This window comes from Desmodus rotundus, chromosome 1 (genome assembly GCF_022682495.2).
Source record: "Desmodus rotundus isolate HL8 chromosome 1, HLdesRot8A.1, whole genome shotgun sequence".
Lineage (NCBI taxonomy): Eukaryota > Metazoa > Chordata > Mammalia > Chiroptera > Phyllostomidae > Desmodus > Desmodus rotundus.
In genome coordinates this window covers 31,327,002-31,343,851 of record NC_071387.1, presented here as the reverse complement: position 1 = coordinate 31,343,851, position 16,850 = coordinate 31,327,002, and the positions used below count along the sequence as shown (strand labels likewise).

The following is a 16,850-nucleotide window of genomic DNA, read 5'->3' as shown; positions in this document are numbered from 1 at the left end:
GATCTCCAGGGTGGGACAGCTTCATCTTCATACCTGCCCCCGCCCTCCCCCACCCCCAGAGCTCCCTGCACCAGGAAAATGTGACGGTGTTTGGATGCCTGACTCACGAGGTGCCCTTGAGTCTGGGGGATGCAGCAGTGACCTGCTCCAAAGGTGAAGATGAGGAATGGGGGGAGGAGAGATGGTTGGCAGTCCGGAGAAAGGGTGAGGATGGGTGGGAAATGTTATGGAGGGAGGATGGGCTAGGGCCTGGGGCGGGGATTGGGGGCACATGGGTGAGGGTTCTTTAGGTCCTGGTCCCACACTGACCTCTCCTTCCTCTCACTGACCCCTCCTTTACCCCCTCAGAGTCCCTGGCTGGCTTCCTCCTCTCAGTCAGTGCCACCTCCAGGGTGGCCAGGCTGCGAATCCCGTTTCCCCAGACTGGGACCTGGTTCCTGACCCTCCGCTCCCTGTGCGGGGCGGGGCCTCGGTGAGTGGCTTGCGGCTGTGTGGCAGGGGCGGGAGGGAGCGGCCGAGCCCTGGGTGACCGCCCGTGTGTGCACAGGTTTGTGCGGTGCCGGAACGCCACTGCAGAGGTGCGGCTGCGCACCTTCCTGTCCCCATGTGTGGATGACTGCGGGCCCTATGGCCAGTGCAAGCTGCTGCGCACGCACAACTACCTGTACGCGGCCTGCGAGTGCAAGGCAGGTGAGCTCTCTGGGCGGGCAAGGGAGCTCCTGGGGCTCTCAGGAGGGGGCGGCAAGGAGAGGATGGGAGGGCGGAACTAAGGTGAGACCAGCCTCCCCTGGCAATGGCACTGGCCTAGCTGAAGGCCCCCAGAGGCTTCCAGAGTGTCTGCGGAACCCCTGGCTGCCCTCTGTACCCTTCCACCCTGTGCCCTCCCCACCCGCAGGGTGGCGGGGCTGGGGCTGCACGGACAGTGCGGACGCGCTCACCTATGGATTCCAGCTGCTGTCCACTCTGCTGCTCTGCCTGAGCAACCTCATGTTTTTGCCACCCGTGGTCCTGGCCATTCGGAGCCGATACGTCCTGGAAGCTGCTGTCTACACATTCACCATGTTCTTTTCCACGGTATGCAGTGGCGTCAGTGTCTTCTCCGAGTCCTTCCATGTGGTGGGCGAGGTTCTCCATTTCCCCCACGTTCTGCGCCGGTCCGGGGATGCCTGTATCTTCACAGTAGGAGGATGTCTGCAGTCCCCGTGTTCCTATGCCGTTAGTCCCCGCCTTTGCGTGTGATGGCATGCACACTGTATGGTCAGTCCTGTAAGGCACATTGGGGTCAACGAACAAGGCCGTTTGTAACTTAAAATAACCGACAGCCACTGCAGACAGTGTGGGGTCTCTAGTCGTCTCACACCCTGCCTGTGCACCCTGGGGGCAGAGGGGACTTTACCTCAATTTGCGGGGTGAGTAACTGTTTCACAGTATGGGATTGTGCCTTCCCCACCGGAGGTCTGCACGGGGCGGGAGAGCTGCGCGGTCACCTGCGTGCTACACGGAGAGTTGTCAGTTTCATCACGTTCTTACTGACGTGAGGGCTAGCTGTACTGTGCTCGTGTTCTCCGTCCTACTGGGATTCTCCAGTGTGTGCACGTTCTTTCTGACGGCATAAAAAGGTGTCTCCCCATTGAGTCGCCGTGGCCTCTTTGAATTATCGTGGGAACTTTAGAAAGGCAGAGGGGGTCTCTATAATTGGGTAATTTATAGAACAGACTGTCTCTTAAAATCCTAAGAAACTTTACAGATTCAATTATGTTCTGAGGCATCCTGGGAAGTGGCAATGTGATATAAAATCCCAGCCCAAAGGAGCATATTTTGATGAAAATTAATATAGTTTTAAACCCCTTCCCTCCCATTACAGAATCTCCCCAATCTCTGGGTCTCCCCACTCTTCTATAATCATAAAAATTCATATTACAAGCATGTATCACAGATATTCTAAGGAAAGGTAGAGGAGTGAGTCTGCTAATGTGACTTAACCTCCATATAGAGGGCCCCCTCCTCCCCACCCCAGGATTCTGCATCCAGGGATCTTTCCATCTCAGCTCTGGGCTCTCGGCATCTTGTGACATACAGGGCCTGCCTATGGGCACTGCCAAAATCTTAGATGGATTAAGACTTTCCTCATGTCTTAGCAACAAAGATACCACAGAGAACCAATAGAGCCCCTCTTATTCTACATTCATAGATCAGATCTATGTCCACATTGCAAAAATCTTACTTATCACCTAGGAGAAGGGGGGGGGCAGATGTCCCGAAACTGAGGGTCGTGTCATACATCGGTTCCTCCTGGACATTCGTCCGCAGATGAGGAGGAGCAGCCTTATCTGTCTCCTCGCTGTGTAGACAGACCTTGGCCCCTTAAGCTGGACGAGAGGAGCACATTCCAGGTTTGCTTCACTGGCCCCGTTTTAGACCTGCTCTGACAGTGCTCATTCTATTTTTATATTAGACACTGTTTCTCCCCTTTATTGCCAGATGCCCTTGTACTGTTGCTGACCAAAGCCTCTAGCAGCAGCTGTTCCACCAGCCTGCTCCTGGCTGCATGCAGATCTAATGTGACTCATAATTAGTAAGAGTACCTGGGGCATGTGGGGAGAGTGGATCTGTTCTGCACTCCACACAAGCATCCCGGGCATCGGCTCTAGAATGTTCAGTTCTGGGCGGCTCCTCATTTTCTGGACACAGTGGCAGATCAACCTGAGAATATAACACCTTCCACTCAGTAGGAACACTGTGGGGAGCCTATAGTGCTGGGCACCCCTTACAGAGCTTCTTCTTTCTTAGATAAGGGGATAAACAAAAGATTAAGGGAAAGATACTGGCTCTGAGGTGTTGCCTAAGGTCCTGCTCTAACTCCTGTCCTTTTCCATGTGGGGAAAATGTAGAGCCTGGTTTTCCGGTTTGCCCTGTTGCCCCCCACTTCCCGTTCTTTACTCAGCTTAGACTTACTCTGTTTCTAAGCAGCCTTTGTTTCAGGACCCATGCACCGTGGTGCAGGTCACAGTCCCAGGATAGTAGCCGAGAGTCTTCAAATCCAGGACAGTGTGGACCTGGGAGTAGTGCATCCATTCTTGTCCAGGACCTAGGAGCAGACATGAGCTTTCTTCTTCTGGAGTTTAAAATGTAAAATGTAAATATATAAAATATATAAGATATACAAGATGTTTTAAAACACAAAGAAAACAAGCCACAAACCCAGCACTTGATTTTGCATGTAGCCCGACAGCTCATAGGATAACAGCCCAGAACATCTACTGAGTGTGCGCTGTGCGTGTGCCACTGCTAATCCAATTCTCACAACAGCGCTCCAGGGGCAGGTGAGCACTCTTGGGATCATCATCTCTTTCTGCAGATGAGAGAAGTGTAAACACTTTGCTGAAGGTACAAAGTGTGATAGGTGAGTGGCAGCACCTACATTTTCTCTCCTGCTGACTCCGGATCCCTCACCTATAGCTTCTGAGATCTGTTGCTCCCCTTGCACCAGAGCCGTGAGTGCTCACCTATACCTTTCTGACCTGTCTTCAGTTTCTCAGAAGTCCTGGCATATACAGACCAACTGATGACCTCGGTGTAGTGGTTTTCATTTCTTAAAAGATAAGGCGAGTAAATCAAAAGATCAGAGAATATAATCAAACCAAATATAAGAAATCATGGCCCTGGCTGGTGTAGCTCAGTGGATTGAGTGCAGGCTGCAAACCAAAGGGTCGCAGGTTGGATTCCCAGTCATGGGATATGCCTGGGTTTGCAGGCCTGGTCCCCAGTGGGGGCCATGCGAGAGGCAACCACACATTGATGTTTTTCTTCCTCTTTCTCCCCCCACTCCCCTCTCTCTAAAAATAAAAATTAAAAAAAAAAAAAAGAAATCATGAGGGAAAATAAACCAAACATTGCAATCGTGTAGCTATAACCCATACAGTTCAAGCCACCTCCCCATCCCTCCTAATCAGACCCCAAAAGCCCCAGACAGAGCTGCCATCCTGTGACAGCCTTGCCTGCCAATTGCCGACGCCCTGGCCTTCTCATTACCTCTCCATGCCTCAGTCCATCACTGGTAATTCTCAGCGGCCCTTGGCAAAGTCCCGTGACTGTTTCCAAGGGAAAGTGGAAGCAGAGAATAAGAGGACGGCGGTAAGTTCCGTCGTAGCCTACGCGCAAATATCATGACCTTTGCGTGGATTCAGTACGTCTGCGTTTCCATTCTGCAGAGCTTGGACACTCTGTCTGGAGCATTAGATGACCTATAAACTTACATTATAAAAATATAAACTTTACAGGAAAATAATCCAGGATAGTTTTCCAAAATTACCTCATTAAGTAATGTCCAAAGCCGAGGAAAATATTGAATTAGATTAGAATTATATTAATAGAAACCAGTTTGCACTATAAGTTTTTTTTTTAATTCTTCATTTTTTCCTGTGTCATTTTTACCACTTCTTTTTATTGCCATTGACCAAAAGAATACCAATCTAAAAACTAGCCCACACTTTTCAGTGGAACAATAACTTCCTCACGCTGCAATTTTAATTTAACTCTATCCCTGTGGATTTTCTATGACCTCACACAATCTCTTTGACTTTTTAGTATACTTGGAGAGTAACCAGTCATTAATATTCTGTGATTAGAATATTAGTGAGATGATTTCTCCCCCAAACCTGTCCACTCCAGAGACAATCTCTCCATTATTTTGCCATTGTTTTCTCAGTGCAGAGAAATTCGAGATCAACGTTTAGCAAACTATTCACAGACATGTCTTCAATATTAGGCAATCCAGCTTTGCTTTTCTTCCGCTGGCGTACACCCTCTCTTGTCTGAGATTGAAGAATTTATTACAAGGCCCTCTTCCAGAAATGTTTGGGCATTTCCTTCTCTGTACTTGAAAGTCAGGCATATGGAGTAAGTGCTTGGTTAAGCCCGAAATGTAAAATTAATGCTTTAAAATAAAACCAAATCATAAAACAGCATGGGGTAATTTAGTGGCCCGTAGTACTTATGTCTGGTCTCGGAGGCAGAGGATAATCAGTGTCCTATGGCTATAATAGAAAAAAGTTCAAAAGGTTTGTATAGGAACCAAATTAACTTTCAATTAATCAGCACATACAAGAAAAGGAATTGAAAAGCAAACCAATCTTTCAGGCATATTCAAACATCAATTCTAATGCTGACGTGGAACCACAGGAAAAGTTTCCTAGTAAGGACTCATTTTCTCAATTTACTGATCCATTAAGAGGGAACCAGGTCCCCAAACTGATAAGCTCTTTCAAAAGTCTGAGAAAACTCACTTAAAACATGATCATCCCAAGGCCGCCTCTTCCTGAAGGGGCGATATTCTTTACCCCCAATGTACAGGAAAAGGGGTAAGAGAGGTACACAAATTTAAGTCTCACAGCTTGATCTGAAGGAGTCAAACCCGGGGTTTGCCAGTGCCAACTAATATCCCGTAGTTTTCTTTTTCCCTCTTTTTTTTTAAAAAAAACTCCTAGCTCCTTCCTGTCCTTATATTATTTACCTTTTCTTTCCCCTTTGTCTGTTGAAGTTAAGATTTTATAATTTGGATGAACTCTTCAACAGGTTTAAAAGAAACATTAACAATTTATTTCTCATCCTTTGTCTCTAGAGATGAAATTTTCAAATCTGTTTCCCCATTTTACTGGGGGCAGCTCCGCATTGGGGCTTGCCTTTTCTTTCCGTCAGTTTTCACAACAGACCTGCTTTGGTTTCCCACATGCTTTTGCCTAGGGACATGAGGTTTGATTAAGGCTGGGGTGTCATGGTTTGTAATATGAGTTTGGGGTATAACACTTTCCCCCCCGAATTCTTCTTCCTGACCTCATCTCCACCTTCTTGTTTTCCACTCTCACTCATTCAAACAGGAGACGAGATTCTCCCATTTCCAGTCTTCCCAGTAGTTACAGAGACCCTGTAGCTGCCAGTGAGCGGAGAACGTGTGGTACTGCTCGGCCCTCTCTCCTCAGCTGTGGGCTGGCGACCGTTGCCCCTTAAAGCCCCCTTTGGGTGCCATAGCCCTTAGCCTTTCCCCAGCGTCAGTTCATCCCGATGCGTTTCAGTCCAGCCCTGGAATCTACACCAACTTGTTTCTCCTATCAAGAGATGCCCTCTGTAGCCATGGCTTCCAAAGGACCTGCGGTGACATGCAGGGGACGGAGATCAAACAGGCTGATTCCCAGAAATCTTAAACTTTTCCATCCCCTAAAATCTGCTGATCTGCTGGCATGCCTCAAGCTCGGCTCCAATGAGGAGATTTTGATAAAGTTTACAGAGGTCAAAACCTTTTCTCTACCATCAAATCTTCTTGGTTTTCTTCTTAACCCTGTTTCCCTCACCTTAACAACCTATTCTTCCTGACCTGGGGCAGGGATGATGTCGGGAGATGGGAGGGGTGAGTGTGCCGCTGTGGCGTTGTCTTTCCTCGGAGGTCTGTCCAGCATGTTCCCTTTGCGAGGGCTCATAAGGCACATGACAGGAATCTGCAGAGAGTTGTGTGTTCCCATCGTCTTTGCACCAAAGGTATTCTTACAGCCACACGTGTTCTTAGTGTTGGGCATCAAAAATACTCAAATCATATAAATCCTACAAGAACTTCAGAGAAAAGCGACAGCAGATGTCCTAAGGCAAAGACAACTGTGGTAACTCCTGGGAGACCTTCTTACAAATAAGGGAACACAGGCTGTCAGAGGCCAGGCACTGTCCCGAGAGGCACAGGGGCTGGGACCACAGACCAAGGGGGCGCTGACGGCAGACCTCGTTTCTTTAACTGAGGTGCCGGAACACCTTGATACAATTCCGCTTGTGTGCCCTGCACCCCTCTTTGAGTCTCCTCAATACCCTGTTCTTTCCTGTGTTCCCCACAGTATAGGAGAGGTGGACGCTGCCTCATTCCCATATTTTCCCATGGTGTGAGGGGCTGCGCTCTTCTCCGTGGCTGGAGGGACTGTGTGTTTTCTTACTGCGTCTACCTTGGGTGGGCAGCGATGAAGAGGACCAGTTAGTGCAGGGCCTGAGGGTGAAGCCCAACTCAGAGTCTGAGCTAACAGCAGAGACTGGGACAGGCTGGGGAGGCTTGTGGTCTGGGCTGGCCAAGAGGCTAGCGTCCAGGCCCAGAGCCTGGGTCAAGGACGAGGATTATAGATGGGACCCGTAGCAAGCATGAGGGGATGGGAAAGGCTTGGCCTCGCTGGAGAGACCTGGACCTCCCTGGCCTGGCCACAGCACATTCCGAAGCAGGGAGATTAGGAAGGTGAGGATGAGGGTCAGGGCTGCAGATACATCCGTGTGCAGCTGATGAGGCAGACCAGGCCTCCCCGCTGTGTTTTTCTCAGGAGTGGGGCATAGGGCATTTCCCAAATCTGTGCAGCCTCTGACCTCTGACCTCTGCTTCTCTGGCAGCAGCATGCCCACCCCCGTCCCCGCTGCCCTGGCCTTTCTTCAGACCTGCACCTCTGCCCCCAGTTCTCTCAATGCCTGTCACTTCTCTCTCCAGTTCTATCACGCCTGTGACCAGCCGGGCATTGTGGTTTTCTGCATCATGGACTACGATGTGCTACAGTTTTGTGACTTCCTGGGCTCCTTAATGTCCGTGTGGGTCACTGTCATTGCCATGGCTCGTTTACAGCCTGTGGTCAAGCAGGTCAGTGCAGAGTGGGCCCTGGGGTGCAACTGTAGCTAAAGTCTATCCGAAATCCATTCCCCACTGCGCCCTGAGGGCATTACCAAGGGCCCCTCTCCATCCTGGCCCGGCCCCTGGAGTCCTCTTTCCCTAGGTGCTGTATTTGCTGGGGGCTATGCTGCTGTCCATGGCTCTGCAGCTTGACCGGCATGGACTCTGGAACCTGCTTGGACCCAGTCTCTTCGCCCTGGGAATCTTGGCCACAGCCTGGGTAAGGGTGGGGAAAACTGTGGGTGGGGCGTCCCAGCAGGACTTGGGTGCAGGGCCCCGGGCATCTGGTCCCCGCTTTAAGGCAGGCCCAGACCTCTGCTCATGGTACCCATTCCAGGCTTAGCAGGCTCCTTCAGGTCACAGCCACAGCTCAGGGGAGCCCAAGAGTGACCGGCTCTGGTGCAGGTTCCAAGGCCTCGCATTCCTGAGCCCCACTTCTCTGCCTCCCCCAGACAGTACGCAGCGTCCGCCGCCGGCACTGCTACCCACCCACGTGGCGCCGCTGGCTCTTCTACCTGTGCCCAGGCAGCCTTATTGCAGGCAGCGCCATCCTACTCTATGCTTTTGTGGAGACCCGGGACAACTACTTCTACATTCACAGCATTTGGCATATGCTCATCGCTGGCAGTGTGGGGTTCCTGCTGCCCCCTCGTGCCAAGACTGACCACCGGGTCCCCTCCGGAGCCCGGGCCCGGGGCTGCGGTTACCAGCTGTGCATCAATGAGCAGGAGGAGCTGGGCCTTGTGGGCCCAGGAGGGACGCCTGTCAGCAGCATCTGTACCAGCTGAGAGCGGCTTTGGGCCTGGCCCTTGGGGAACATGAACCCGTCCTAGGGGCAGAGAGCCCTTCCTGGAGTTTTTCCAGGCAGTGTGGAGCCTTCCCAGGGGTGACAGACAAGTTGCATTTCTTGAGGACTTGGAGTCTTTCTGGACATGGAACACTTCCAGGGACCTGGCATCCTTCCTGAAGGCCTGGAGTCACCCTGCACCCATGGGTTCCTTCAGGACTGCAGCCTGTGCAGGGCTGCAGAGCCCCCTCAGCACCAGGCAGTCCCTCCCAGGGGTGGGGAGCCCCTCCCAGGGACATGGCGTCATTCCTGAGGAAGTGGAGTCCATCTTGGGAAGATTTGAGTTTCCAAATCTTCCCAGGAGCTCAGCAGCTCTGGCCTCAGGCCCCCTTCCCAGAGGCAGCGTCTGGGCTATGCTGGGCTGGGAGGGGAATTACAGAACACTGGGCTGGAATCTTGAGTGGACGCAGGTGGAGTCTGGTGTGTCTCCAGTGAAGTATTTGCTGGTTCCTTGCTGCCTTTTTTTCTGCTGCCAAGGGTGTCGGGGAGGGGAGGGAGACAGGGACCTTGAGGAAGTCAAGCAGGAACACAGGGGAGCCCAGCAGGAACGAGCTGCTGCAGCTACTGTCTGAGGCTGTGGTCCCATCGTGTCAGGCTATAGCAGCTGGGAATAGGGAGCTGAGAGAGTGTGTGTGAGAGAAAGAGAGGTGTGCTGAGATAATTTAAATCAGCGAGACAGACCTCCCTTACGGTGCCCACACCCAACAGGGAAGGAAGCTGAGGCCCCAGGAAACTGGACTACTAGGTACAGATCTCAGATGCGCAAGAAATATCACAAGAATGTAACTTCTATTTTCAGCCCTATTTTGCCTGACTGCCAAAAATATAATCCTTTGTCAATTTGGAATTTTTCTCTTTCCACATTAGTCACAGCTAAGTTCCGAGGGTCTTAAATAATGCAAAGATGTCGGGAGAGTGTTCTTCCTGGTCACTGCGGTCCACGTGGCACCCACCCCCTGAGATTTCCATCCTTCCACCCAGCCCTTGGTTGGCGCTGCAGGTAGGCCATGCCAGAGCACCTTCTTGGTCCTGACTGTGTAACCCCTCTCAGTCCCGGGCTCTCTACCACTTCTGTGCCACGTGCAAGGACCCGTGACACCTTGGCTACCCAGACCTACCTTGGAGCCATTTCTACTCTGGGGTCCTGCTCTGGATTTTATTGGACCAACAAGGCATGAGTTGCTCCCGCTTTGAGATCCTGCAAACCTGCTCAGGGGCTTGGCCGAGGGAGTGGGGCTCAGGGCCCCTCTCATTTTGGACCCCTCTGTGCCAATGCTCTCACCATGCCCCCTCCCATTTCTTTTCCTACTCCCTAGTTGAGAGAATATTTTGTTAATCTGGAGGTGGGGAAGCCTTACTTTTACTTAAGTTTCCTCCCAAATCTTTTGTCTATGCCTTAATGTTCCCTTTCAGGCCTAGGCTTTTGAAGGTCAAAAGCCAAGAAAACATCCCTTTGTCCTGTGGTTTCTGCCATCACTGCTCCTCATTGGGGCACAGAGTAGAGAGTGGTATGGCCAACTGAATGGTGAGAAGGAGTGAGAGGTGTGAGCTAAGTATCTGTTCCTGTATCAGGAATGTTGTTCTACCACATTAAAATGTATAGAGTCAGGTCACCAGGACCCATGAACCCAAACAGCTGGGATTCAGGACAGAGTCAACAGAATACAGATGGCACTGAAGAGGGAGACAGACCTGGGACAGATGTGCCGTGCCCGCCCCCCGCCCCAGCTAGGAGGGGTCAGAAGGGGCTTTCTGGAAGGGGAGTGAGTAGATGAGGATTGAATGAATTTTCATATGCCAAGATGTTGGGAGAGTGTTCACTCTGGTCCCTGGTGTCTATATTGTATCCCTCCCCCAAGATTTCCATCATCCCACCTGGTCCCCAGTTGGGAAAGCACTAGGACACAGTACAGTGCCCAGCCTGGCACGTGGTGTGTCCAGTATGTTAGCTGAAGGTCAAGCAGTGTTTGAGGCGGGAGTGTCTCTCCACACCATGCCCCTCTCCTCTCTTGGAGAGTGAATAAAACTTTACTCTCTACACTTTCTTCTCCTTGTGAATTCTTCCACAGCCTGCGTCACCAACCACCCTGACACGTTGGTGGCCTGTTCGGGGACATTCTTTACTTCTCCTTCTCCTCTGGCCTCCTGAGACTTGTGACTAGGGGAGCAGGGGGAAGTGGAAGCTTCAACCCAGGCTAACCTCCTAACCTTGTCTCTGTGGGGTTCGGAGAGAGGATTCTAATCCTTCTCCATCTCTCCAGAATCTGTGGACAGCCTCCTCCTCACCCACCTTCACGGCCAGTGATCGGTATAAGAAAACTTGCTTATTTCCCTAGAACAACTTGACTGGAAATCACCAGAAAGCAAGAACAGAACAGTTCCCTACAGCCACAGGCAGAAGATAACATTGGAGCAAGCAGCAGCCTCCTGGTACAGCCCCAGCAGTGCACAGGCCACACAACAGCAACCCCCGCTTCTTAATCCAGTTATCATCCAATAAAAGCTCATAGCCCTCACCCCTCAATGTTGGTGTATCCCTCCACACTAAGCCCCTCTCCTTTCTTGGAGCGTGAATAAAATCTTTACTCTTAAAAAAAAAAAGTATTTGGGCATGAGAGGGAACTGCAAGGGGGAGACAGAGAGGTAGGAATGACTGATAGTTATTGGGGAACTGGGAATAATTCAGTGTCCCTGGGCTGGCAGAGAGTGTGTGGGTGGAGCAGGGGTAGGGGCAAGGAGACAGTTATGAGGTTGGGTGGATAGGTGGGGTCTGGCTTTTGCCCTGTGGGAAATGAGCCACTGGAGAGATTTAAGCAGGAGAGTAGCATGAACATTGGTGTTTAGTCTTTATAGATTGGGTTTTTTTTGTTTGTTTTGTGGGGTTTTTTGCTGCAAAAAGCTTTGTTGTTTCCATTTGGTCTGATGCATGGGAGAGGGTTCCAGGGTGGGGTTTCAGGGAGAGGCTCAGGCAAAAGCCAGATACCAGGGAAATGTAGAGGGGCCCCTCAAAGACCTCCGGGCTCCAAAGGCTTCCTAGTCATGCTTGAGGGTAAGCCTTTCAAAGAGATACTTGCCCATCCCAGCCTGGGACCTTTAGTCAGGTGGTCGCCCATCTTCTTGGTGAGTTTCACCTCCTCATCCAGGAAATGGTTCTCCAGGAAGTCACAGAGATGAGGTCTGTGCGGGTAGAAGACAGGGCATGCAGATCCAAAAGGGCCTGGTTCAGCTGCTTCTCCAAGGCCCAGACTGCTTCCATGGTGTCCTGAGTTTTACCCCACTCATCTTGGGAAGGCTTCGCCACGTGCTGCAGAAGAATGTAGCCACCTTGCTGGTCTTGCAGCCTTAGGAGACAGACGCTCAGAGCCTTCACGCTTCTCTTTGGCCCACTCTCAGAAGAAGTGGCCCATGCCCTGCAGAGCCACGTCATCCTGGTCGAAATAGAAGCCCAGAGAGAGGTAGGTGTAGGAGGCCCGCAGAAACAGGTTGACCAGGCGGTTGACCACAGCCTCCACCTCAGCGGAATAATTCTGTTGAATTTGGGAGCTCATGGTTGTTCGGCAATGAAGAATTAAGGTCCAAAAAAACGGTGCCAGCTGGTCCCAAGGCTGAGGAAGGCTGAGGTGGTTTAGAAGGTGGTGACTAGAAAAGAAGGTGGAGGGTAGCTGGAAAGAGGGGCCATCCCCAGGTCTGTTCCATCCAAACCCTGCTGAAGCAGGAGACAGGATCCAGGACCGCCGAGGGCACCGATAGATTGGGGTTTTGACGGCCAGTGCAAAGATGGGTTTTGGGGAGTTCGGAGGACAAACATGCAGTGACACCAGTGTTGCAACATGTGAGAGATGGATGGGGAAGCCTTAAGGCCGTAACCGTGGAAAGGAGTGGACTGGTTTGAGAGCCGTTATGAGGTGGATTCTATAGGACTTCGTGACTGATTGGATCTGTGGGGCGGTGAAGGATGAGAGAGTCTGTGACTGCCATGTTTCCGGCGGGGTGGCTTGTGGGGGAAGGTGCCATTCCCTGAGCTGGGGACACACTTTGGGGGGCAGAATGATGAGTTCAGTTTTGGATAGTTTGAGTTTGAGGTGCCTGTGGGGTTCTTGTGGGCAAAGGGCCAGCCTGCTGGGCAGAGCAGCTGGATCAGGTCTGGATCCCTGGTCTCCTGGTCCCCAAATGTGGTCCTGGGTTGTCCCCTGACTTCTCTCAGTAGTTGGGGAGCCCCAGATGCCAACAACCCCAGCCTTCTGGGAATTCAGGGCTTTGGCCAAAGATACTGTGTCTCTTCACTCGTGCCTGTCTACACAGTGCTCAGCAGCACGGAGCTCAATCCCCAGATAGCGACATTGCGAGGGCTTCTGAGTGGCAATTCGGTTCAGTAAACCCTCCATAGGGAAAGCCCTGTGGGAGCTGCAGAGACGAGCCAGGCCTGGCTGAATCCTGCCCTCAGAGAGCTCACAGTGTGGTGAAATATCACGAATACAAAGCAGAATAGGACAGATACTGAGCGAAAGTTTCCAGCAAAGTGCTGTAAGATGAAAAGGAAAGAGAACACTTTGAAACTGCATCAGGAGAGCATGCATAATGAGACAGTCCTGGCCTTACCAGAGAACGGCAGCATCGGAGCTGGCGGTACGGGCGGTACAGATCATGTCGTGAGGGGTGGCCGTGCGAAGGGGTTAGTGGAACATCGGGCTGAAGACACAGTGGTGGTGGGCGGGGGTGTCTGGATTCTGGAGGGCCGGAGGACTCAGCTGGAGGACTTGGACTCACTGCCGTGGTAATGGGGAGCCATCAGAGGTTCTTGATGAGGAAGATGATGAATCAGGGTTTGACTTAAGTGGCAGACCACTCTGAGTGATAGAGGGATTTGTCACGGAGAGGGTGAAACTGGAAAAAGCCGGCATTCATGCTGCCTGTCACCTGCCAGACCCAATAAGCAGAGACGGACTGAATCTTTATGGTGCTTTATTCAGATGGTCTGCGATCTGAGAAGATGGCAGGTTTGTACCCTAACAGACCATCTTAAATTCCATTTTAAACCAACCCATTTTATAAGGAGAAGAAAAGAGTAGGTAAGGGGTTGGGAATTAGGGAAAAAGTGAATCAGAGAAAAGCTGCAGCATTCTTTCATCTGTGCCCTGGGCAGTGGCCTGCATCTATGTGGCTCAGAGACCATCTGGATTGTGGCAGTCCTCCTGGGGCACAGGGGTGGGACTGCCTGTGGACTCCTGGAGTCAGGGTGGGTCACACCTTCAGTTCCTGAAGTAACAGCTTTTTACATTCATTGATGACTGAGCTTTTAGCTATTACCTGAAACTAAATTTTTTCCAACATTTGAGTCCCCCATCAAAAGGACTTATGCAATTGTGAGAGCAGTTAGAGAAGTTTATGCAAAGCTGTTAGCACTGCATCTAGTGTTGGGCCTGAAGTCGCTGTGGGTACCTGGGCTGGTGGGCATGAAGTGGGGGTGAGGACACACTAGTGCCCAGGAGGGCAAACTGGAACATGTGTGTGGCTCTCACTGCCTTCAGTCTCAGTGACACTGGGCCACCTGCCTGAGAAGCTGCCACTCTTTGCCGTGGAGCTGCACTTGGCGCACAAGACTCAGAACAGTTGAAGGAGGTGAGCTGGTGGGACTGGGAGGGGCTGCACTAACAGTAAGACAGTAAGTTGAGCCTGGGGGAGCGACAGCATGTAAGTGCTCCTGCAGCCTCTGCTGCTGCTTCAGTTTTGCCTTCAGAATCTCATGCAAATTTTCCTTGGGGCCCGCTCTAACCCAGAGCCATATAGGGAAGGACTTTCTGAAAGGCACAGTTCCACCTAGTTTGACCCAAGGCAAAGCCACCACTAGTGAGCTAATGAGAGCTTTCCCAGGATGATTGACCTGGCATCAGCCAGTGAAGGATGGATGGGCAGAGAAAAGGAAGGCAACTCTCTGTAGGATGGTGTGACAATCATTAGGTTATATGCACAGCTTTCCCAGCGCTCCCTCTCCTTCCAGACACTGGGTAGCTGCGCCCCCCACCCCCGCCCCTGATGATCCTGTGGCCCTATTCTTGTATGGGCCAATACAATGTAAGTGGAAGTAACGTGCCACTCCTTAGTGGAAGCTTGGAGAGTCAGCGCAGGCCTTGTCATTTCCTCTCTTCCTTTTGTCATGGTGACCAGCAGGGCTCCAGCATCTGCTCTATTACCCTGAGTCCTGGAGGGGAGCAGACCCTGGGCCAATGTCTAATGGACCTGTAACAGGAGTGAGAAGTAAACCTTTGTGGGTTTTTTAATAAAGACTTTATGTATTTATAGTTTAGAGAGAGGAAGGGAAGGAGACAGAGAGGGAGAGAAACATCAATGGTGGTTGTCTCTCATAGTACCGCCCCGCCCACTGGGGACCTGGCGTACAACTGAGGCATATGCCCTAGATTGGGAATTGAACCAGCGACCCCTTGATTCGCAGGCCAGCATTCAACCACTGAGCCTCACCAGCCAGGGCCCTTTGTGGTTCTAAGCCACTGAAAGTTTGAAGTTATTACCACAGTTCTCTGACTAGCCTATCCTGCCAGATGCAGCGGGAGAGCAACAGGAAAAGCAGGACATTTTCCTGGAGAGCAGATCTCCCCTGAGCAGAGCTATGGTAGCAGCTTTTACCTCTGCATTTCTCAGGCTGTAGATGATGGGGTTGAGTGAGGGGGTCACGGCCCCATAGAACAATGCAATGATCTTATCCAAGACAGGGTCCTTGGCCTTGGGCTTGAAGTACATGAAGGAGATAGTCCCATAGAAAATCACTACCACTGTGAGGTGGGCAGAGCAGGTGGAGAAGGCTTTGTGCCGGCCTGCAGCAGAGGGCACCCTGAGGATGGCAGCAAGGATGAAGATGTAGGACAGACAGATGAGCAGGAACGGGGTCATTGACAGGACCATTGTGGCCACCATTAAAAGCAGAGCATTGAAAGAGATGTCCCCACAAGCCAGTTGCAGCACTGCCAAGATCTCACAGAAGAAGTGGTTAATGACATTGTGGCCACAGAAGGGGAGTCTCCAAGTGACAATGGAGTGCAGCAGTGAGTTGGCAAAACCTGTCCCCCAGCTCAGCACTGCCATTAGCATACACGTCTGCCCACTCATGAGCTCTGGGTACCTAAGTGGCTGGCAGATAGCCACGTAACGGTCATATGCCATCACCACCAAGAGCAGGCACTCTGTGGAGCCTAGCGCCAGGGTTAGGTACATCTGCAGAGCACAGCCAGGGAAGGAGATGATCCTTTGGGCTTTCAGGAAGTTGACCAGCATGAAAGGCACAAAGGAGGATGTGCCACAGATGTCCACGAGAGAGAGGTTGCTGAGAAAGAAGTACATGGGGCTGTGCAGACGGGGGTCCAGCACATTCAGCCCTATGAGGAGGCTGTTGCCCAGCATATTCATGGAGTAGATGCCCAGGCAAAGCACAAACAGGACCATCTCTAGGTTATGGTGGCTGTGTAGCCCCAGCAGGACAAATTCTGTCACAGCCGTCTGGTTGGCCCCACCCATCTCATTCTCCCTCCGAGTGCCTCTGGACCGTACAGGTATTGGGAAAAGTTCTGGCTGGCCCTGGAGCCAGGCAACCTGAATGTGCGCCCTGGGGCAGGTCAGCCCCACCTCTGGGATTGAGTTTCACCATCTGTATAATGAGAGACTGAGACTTAAGGTCAAGCTGGCAAGCTGGCCCTCTTGGCTCTGCAGTTCTGACATAACTCAGGGCAGATGAGACACGTTCTAGTTCTTTATGTTCTTTGCTGTTCCCTGCAGGGGGCGGCCAGAAGACAAAGTAGGATTCGTGGATGACACACTCCTTTGGAATTTAGAGTTTTGGTTGTTGAAAGGAAGCATCTTTTCTAGGTTATGACTCCAGGGGCTGAATTGTGTCTATATCAGATTCATTCATTGCTGCATATTTTTGGGATGCCTACTCTGTGCTAGGTATTGTTTAGGTGCTGGGGCTACAGCAGTAAGACAAATAAGTGCACAGAAAGATGCCACACCTATCACAGGGCTTCCCCTCTTCCCTGATTTAGGTGAGCTGAGCTCTGGAAGGCAGGTGAGTGATGGATGGTGCTCACCTACTGTACCTCTGGGCCATGAAAGTCGGACATTTCCACTCCACAGGATGCGCAAGCCTGATTTCCGGTCGCCACTCCTTAAGGAATCATAGATCATCCGTTGGTTTTTAAAAGAACATACATATCACAGTAGAGCTGTTGGTTACAGGATTTAATCCTAGTCATGGAAGTCAAGTGACTCCTTCTCAACCTCCACATTGATTTTAAGATGAATGATGTTGGTACT

At 51.4% G+C, this 16,850-nt stretch overlaps 2 protein-coding genes across 15 annotated transcripts in view; one reads left to right on the top strand and one right to left on the bottom strand.

The window, feature by feature from the left end:
- TMEM8B (transmembrane protein 8B) overlaps nt 1-11,793 on the top strand; it is a 39,221-nt gene extending 27,428 nt beyond the window's left edge. For 6 of the 14 annotated variants that reach the window (XM_053922729.1, XM_045195153.2, XM_071221353.1 and 3 more), the window contains 7 exons: nt 60-153; nt 349-472; nt 548-690; nt 896-1,074; nt 7,505-7,651; nt 7,785-7,901; nt 8,134-10,840. In XM_053922729.1, the coding sequence (XP_053778704.1) occupies nt 60-153; nt 349-472; nt 548-690; nt 896-1,074; nt 7,505-7,651; nt 7,785-7,901; nt 8,134-8,469 (1,140 nt within the window). In that variant the 3' untranslated portion in view covers nt 8,470-10,840. Of the gene's footprint in view, nt 1-59; nt 154-348; nt 473-547; nt 691-895; nt 1,075-7,504; nt 7,652-7,784; nt 7,902-8,133; nt 10,843-10,864; nt 11,074-11,671 lie in introns of those variants that run through there. The other 8 variants (XM_045195149.3, XM_024560148.4, XR_006655405.3 and 5 more) reach the window with 7 other exon arrangements.
- Nucleotides 11,794-15,068: 3,275 nt separating this feature from the next.
- Nucleotides 15,069-16,055, bottom strand: LOC112304620 (olfactory receptor 13C7). The gene has a single exon (XM_024560279.2). The coding sequence runs from the start codon at nt 16,053-16,055 to the stop codon at nt 15,069-15,071; it is 987 nt and encodes a 328-aa protein (XP_024416047.2).
- Nucleotides 16,056-16,850: the final 795 nt, after the last annotated feature.

Excerpts from the sequence above, each read along its gene's own strand:
- LOC112304620 (XM_024560279.2), bottom strand. The coding sequence starts at position 16,055 with ATGGGTGGGGCCAACCAGACGGCTGTGACAGAATTTGTCCTGCTGGGG.